Source organism: Crocuta crocuta, unplaced genomic scaffold, assembly GCF_008692635.1.
Source record: "Crocuta crocuta isolate KB4526 unplaced genomic scaffold, BGI_CrCroc_1.0 scaffold334, whole genome shotgun sequence".
In the NCBI taxonomy this organism is placed as follows: Eukaryota; Metazoa; Chordata; class Mammalia; order Carnivora; family Hyaenidae; genus Crocuta; species Crocuta crocuta.
This window is the reverse complement of record NW_027533260.1, coordinates 2,484,819-2,490,944: the sequence shown is the minus strand read 5'-3', so window position 1 is coordinate 2,490,944 and position 6,126 is coordinate 2,484,819. Positions and strand designations below refer to the sequence as shown.

The 6,126-nt window shown below is 47.7% G+C and overlaps 1 protein-coding gene across 1 annotated transcript in view; it reads left to right on the top strand.

Moving 5' to 3' along the window:
* The window catches only part of TRPM4 (transient receptor potential cation channel subfamily M member 4), a 41,482-nt gene that overhangs the window by 13,698 nt on the left and 21,658 nt on the right, over positions 1 to 6,126 (top strand). Inside the window, 2 exon segments of the mRNA XM_077747283.1 lie at positions 1,650 to 1,993; positions 2,147 to 2,281. Of these exon segments, the coding sequence (XP_077603409.1) occupies positions 1,650 to 1,993; positions 2,147 to 2,281 (479 nt within the window).

The window sequence follows — 6,126 nt, the reverse complement described above, 5'->3', positions numbered from 1 at the left end:
AAGCAGGGAAGGGGCAGAGAGAGAGGGTCTCAGAGGATCTGAAGCTGGCTGTGTGCTGACAGCAGTGAGCCAGATGCGGGGCCTGAACTCACAAACCGTGAGATCATAACCTGAGCCAAAGTCAGAGGCTTAACCAGCTGAGTCACCCAGGTGTCCCCAAAGTGGGTACCAGTATTATTCCCATTTTATAGATGAGGAAACTGAGGCTCCCAAGCTCCATTGGCTTTCCCGAGGAGACACTCAGTTGGTATCAGCAGAGCTGGGATTGGATCCCAGGTCTGCCTGCCTCCGAGCCCATTGCTCATTGGCCCTCCACTAGATTACCTCCTTTCACCATACCCATTTTTGGAACAACAAAATGTGATGAAAGTCCCTCCTGCGTCTTGGAAACCGGTGTGGAGCAAGTAGAGAGAAAAGGAAAAACTAACCCTGTGGCACAGGGCTCTGAGGCCCGGTGGTGTGTAGACTCGCTTGACTTCTTGAAACCACGGGGTGCCTCACTTTTCAGGCTCCTGCGACCGCACCTGTTTGGAGCCATGAATGGTTAGATCAAAGTTTTGCTCGTCTTTGTTTTGTTTTGTTTTCCCCAATGGTTGCCAGGGTCTTCCGGAGCCCCTCCCATGTTGGGATTTTTTTTTTTTTCCAATCCCATTTTCTGCTACTCATTTTTCTTGTCTTTCTTCACACAAATACCTTTAAGTTTCAGGAAATCAGAGTGACTCACTTTTGCCATCACATCCTGTGTTTTCCTGCACCCAGACCTTTGCTTGGGCGGTGCCCCGCTGCCTTGACGTTGCTTTCCTCATCTTAGATGCACACGCCCCAGTCCTGCCTGTCTCTCAAAAGCCCTACCTCAGTGCCCACCTTCTAAGAGGCCCCCTTGGATCGCCCCGCACCTCCGGGAGTGTAGCCTCCCCTCGCCAGTCCCTCTGAGGATAGTTTTGGGGTTCCCGGACACGTTTTTCTGGAATGATCTCCTTCAGGGCAGAGGCTGTATCCACTTTCTCTATCCCGCCCAGCCCACAGCCTGGTCCACAATCTACCTCAATGAATGTTAAATGGATAAGTGATTTCCTTTCCTTCTTCTTGAGGACTCTGGCCTGCTTGCCCTTGACCTCATGCTTGCAATAGCCTGACTTCTTAAAGATCCCAGACTCTACCCAACAACATCCCCTTTAGACGGGATTTAAATGTCAGGTATCCCCCCCCAGAAGCAAAACAGACGTGCATCTGAAGTTCCTACACGCCCATTTCTTGCCCCCCTCCCGCCCTCTTTCAGCCTGTGGGAGCTCTGAAGCCTCAGCTTACCTGGACGAGTTGCGTTTGGCTGTGGCTTGGAANGGGGGGGGGGGGGGGGGGCGGGGAGGGGGGGACGGGCTGTGGGTCCTGACAAGGGGGATGCTCTCTCCCCCCTCCCTGACTTCTTCCGCATCCGGCTCGCCCTTGCATTATGGCCTGTCCAGCCTTCTCTTAATAGTCCATCTGTTCCCATCTTGGTTCCACTACCCCCACCCGTCCATCCATTCATCCACCCACCTACCCGTTCTGCGCTCGAGGCTCTGTACCCCCATGTCTTGTCCTTAACGCCTGCCCCCAGCCGGCTTTCTGTCTCTGTGCTCCTCTCTTACCCCATCAATCCTCCCGTTGATAGTCTTTCCACCTGGAAGCCTCCCTCATGGACGCCCTCCTGAACGACCGGCCCGAGTTCGTGCGTTTGCTCATCTCCCACGGCCTTAGCGTGGGTCACTTCCTGACCTCGACGCGCCTGACCCAGCTTTACAGCGCAGCGCCCCCCAACTCGCTCATCCGCAGCCTTTTGGACCAGGCGTCCCACGGCGCAGGCACCAAAACCCCAGCATCTAAACCCTCTGCGGAGCCCCGACCCCCTGACGTGGGGCAGGTGCTGCGGATGCTGCTGGGGGAGACGTGCGCGCCGAGGTACAGCGCCGGGGGCGTCGTGGATCCCCACCGGGGTCAAGGCGGCCAGGAGAGCGTAAGGACCCAGCGGGGCGAGGCTGCGCGGGGGAGGCGCCGAAGGACCTGGGGGCGGGGCCGGAGAGGGAGGGTGTGCCTGAACGGGGGCGGAGCCGAGGGCGGGGGCGGAGTCAGGGAGGGCCAGCCCTCACCACGCCTCCCTCGCCTGCAGAAGTGCCTGCTGACGGACAAGGCCCCGTCTGAACTCACGCTGGACGCGGTCCTCGGGCAGGCGCCCTGGAGCGACCTGCTCCTCTGGGCGCTGCTACTGAACAGGGCTCAGATGGCCCTGTACTTCTGGGAGATGGTGAGTGCCGACTTGATGTCTGAGTCTCCTTTCCTCTGCGTCCCTGTTCTTTATTTCTACTGGACCCCAGTGCTTGACCCCTGACGTCACCCCGGCCCCCATCCCCAGTCTCCATTCCTGATCTATGACTCCATTTGCTGCTTCTCCACCCGCCCCCACCCCCCAATATCACGCATTTCTCGTAACTTGTTTCCATTAGCAATATATATTGGGCATTTTCCCTTGTTCATACATGAGACTCCATCTCATTCTTCAGAATGGTTCCCTCTAAGAGGAAGTTAGGCGGTTATCTGGTAGCTGATGGGGAGCCAGGCAAACATAGTTACAGTTGCAAATGTAGATGCATCGTAGTAGTGGCAAAGTAGAAGGGGACAAAGTGCGAGGCAAGGACACCAGCTAAGAAGGTAAATCTGGAGGCCTCCAGGCAGCCAAGATGAGGGCCTGGACTAAAACAGGTGGGATGGAGATGTTGGGACACGTTTGAGAATTTGGAGAAGTTAAAAAGAAAAAAAAAGTCATAGGGTTTGAATACGATCTAAGATTGAGCCTATTTTTATACCACGGAAATATCTTAACAGGACTTCTTCAGCCTTGGGGTTGTTTTCAGCCCATCAGGTCATGGGTTAGAATTAAAATTTTTTAAAAAATATTTATTTTTGAGACAGAGACAGAGCACAAGTGGGGGCTGGGCAGAGAGAGAGGGAGACACAGAATCCGAAGCAGGCTTCAGGCTCTAAGCAGTCAGCACAGAGCCCGACGCGGGGCTCACTCACAAACCGCAAGATCATGGCCTGAGCTGAAGTCAGACACTTAACCGACTGAGCCACCCAGTGGCCCCTCGATTTTGTTTTTCATTTAAATAAAAGTCATATAAAATTCACCGTTGGAATAAATAAAATGGTACAATTCAGTAGTCTTTAGTATGCTCACAGAAACCTCTAGATCCAGGACATTTTCCTCATCCCAAAAGGAAACCCCGGGACGCCTGGGTGGCTCAGTCCGGTAAGCCTCCGACTTCAGCTCAGGTCATGATCTCATGGTTTGTGGGTTTGAGTCCCGCAGCGCACTCTGTGCTGACAGCTAGCTCAGAACCTGGAGCCTGTCTTTGGATTCTGTATCTCCCTCTCTCTCTGCCCCTCCCCTGCTCTTGCTCTCTCTCTTAAAAAATAAATAAAATTACATTAAAAAAAGAAAAAAGGAAACCCTATACCCATTTAGTACTCACTTCCCATTCTTTCCTCCACCAGCCCTTGGCAGTGACTCATCTGCTCTGGGTCTCTATGAACTTGCCCATTCTGGACACTTTAGAGAAATGGACTCATCTCAGATATGGCTTTTTACATTTGACTTCCTGTGCTTCGTATAGTGTTTTTGAGTGCATATCTGTACTTCATTCCATTTTGCAACTGAGTAATATTCCATTGCATGGATACGCCACATTTTGTTTATCCATTTATCTTTTTTTAAAAAAATTTTTAAATGTTTTATTTATCTCTGAGAGAGAGAGAGAGAGAGAGAGAGAGAGAGAGAGGCAGCATGAGCAGGGGAGGGTCAGAGAGAGAGGGAGACACAGAATCCGAAGCCTGCTCCAGGCTCTGAGCTAGCTGTCAGCACAGAGCCCGACTTGGGCTCGATCCCACGAACCGCGAGATCATGACCTGAGTGGAAGTTGGATGCTTAACCAACTGAGGCACCCAGGGGCCCCTGTCCATTCATCTCTTGATGGTCAGATGGGTTGTTTTGACTTTTTTTGGCTATTGTGAATAATAGAGCTATGAACACTGGTGTAGAAATATCTGTTTGAGTCTCTGCTTTCACTTGTTTTGAGTACATACTGAGGACTGCAATTGCTGGTCAGGTAGTAATNTCAGCGCAAAGCCCGATGCAGGGCTCAAACTCACAAACTATGAGATCATGACCTGAGTTGAAATCAAGAGTCTGGCGCTTAACCGACTGAACCACCCAGGCGTCCTAGGGGGAGATTTGTAGAAACTTAGAAAATCCCACTGTGACTTTGCTCCTGGGTTTTGAAAAGAAATGTAAAGTTGGGTGGTCCTTGACACATTATTGCCTCTCTCTGCACCTGTCTCCTTAACTGTCGGCCTTAGAGGTGATGCTGGCCCAGCTGCAAATTCCTCTCCATTTGCAACTTCTTTCCACAGTTATTTATGATCACAATGCTACAAAATGGGTTCCATTATTTAAAATTTTTTTTAATGTTTATTTATTTTTATTTTTANTTCTAGGTTCAATTTTTTGAAGAGCCGCCATACTATTTGCCATAGTGGCTGCACCATTTTACATTCCATTTTGTTCCAATTTCTCTACATCTCCACTAACGCTTGTTATTTTCTGTGTTTTGTTTGTTTTTTATAATTACCATCCGATTGTAGTTTTGATTTGTGTTTCCTTAATGATTTGTGACATTGAGCATCCTTTCATGGGTTTATTGACCATCTGTCTATCCTTGGAGAAATGTCTGTTCAAGTCCTTTGTCCATTTTATAACTCGGTTTATTTGTCTTTTGTTATTGTTGTTACTGTTGTTGAATTGTACGAGTTCTTTATATGCTCTGGATATCAATCCCTTATCAGGCATATGAATTGCAGATATTTTCTTGCTGGCTGTGGGTTGCCTTTTCATTCTGTTGATAGCGTCCTTTGATTCACAAAAGTTTTAAATTTTGATTAAGTCCAATTTGTCTTTTTTCTTTGTTTGTGCTTTTGGTGTCATATCTAAGTGACCGTCACCAAATCTGAGGTCATGAAGGTTTATCCCTGTGTTATCTTCTGAGGGTTTTATGGTTTTGTAATTATATGTGCTGTAACTATTTAATCCTACATGTTAGTCTTATTGAGATTCCTTGTGTGCAATGAGTCACTTCTTCGCTGATTTTAAAAAGAGTGTCTGGTTTTGGCTTTTGATAATTTGATTATAAATGTTTTTCAATGGGAATCTCTTTGAATTTATCCTACGTAGAGTTCCTTGCTCTTGGATGTACAGATTCATGTCTTTCATCCGACTTTGGGGAGTTTTACTCCATTATATCTTGAAATATTCTTTCTAGCCATTTCTCACTGTCCTCTCCCTTTGGGGCTCCTATTATGCATATATTGGTATGGTCGATGGTGTCCCACAGGTCTTTTAGGTTCTGTTTATGTTTCTTTTATTCTTGTTTCTTTCTGCACCCGAAACTGGATCATTTCAATTGATCTGTCTTCAAGTTCATGCATTCTTTCTTCTGCTTCCTCAGAGCTCCTGTTGAGCCCTTCTAGTGAAATTTTTCATTTCAGGTATTGTACTTTCTAGCTCCAGAATTTCTACTTCCTTCCTCCTCCTCCCCTCCTCCTCCTCCTCCTCCTTCTTCTTCTTCTTTTTTTTTTTTTGTAATTTCTGTCTTTTCATTCCTATTCTCTGTTTGGTAAGACATCCTTCTTCAGCCTTTCTTGAGTTTTTGTCCATTGCCTTTAGCTCTTTGAGCACAGTTAAGGCAATTAATTTAAAGCCTTTGTCTAGTAAGTCTGGTGTCTTAGCTTCTGTAGGGAGAGTTTCTATTACTTTCTTTTTTCCTGAGAATGTGCCATACTTCCTTGTTTCTTTGCCTGCCTCATAGTTTTGTTTTGTTTTTAACTGGAGATTTTGAATAATACTATGTGGCCTCTCTGGAAATCAGCTTATCGCCTTCCTCCCAGATGTGTTACTGTTTGTTGTGTTGTTGGTGGTGGTGGTGTTTTAGTGATTTTTTTAAGCTCTTTTTGTAAAGTCTTTATTCCTTGGCCCCTGAAGTCCCTGTTCTGTTAGGTTAGTGGCCAGCTAGTGCCTTGACTGAGAAATCCTTAAAAGCC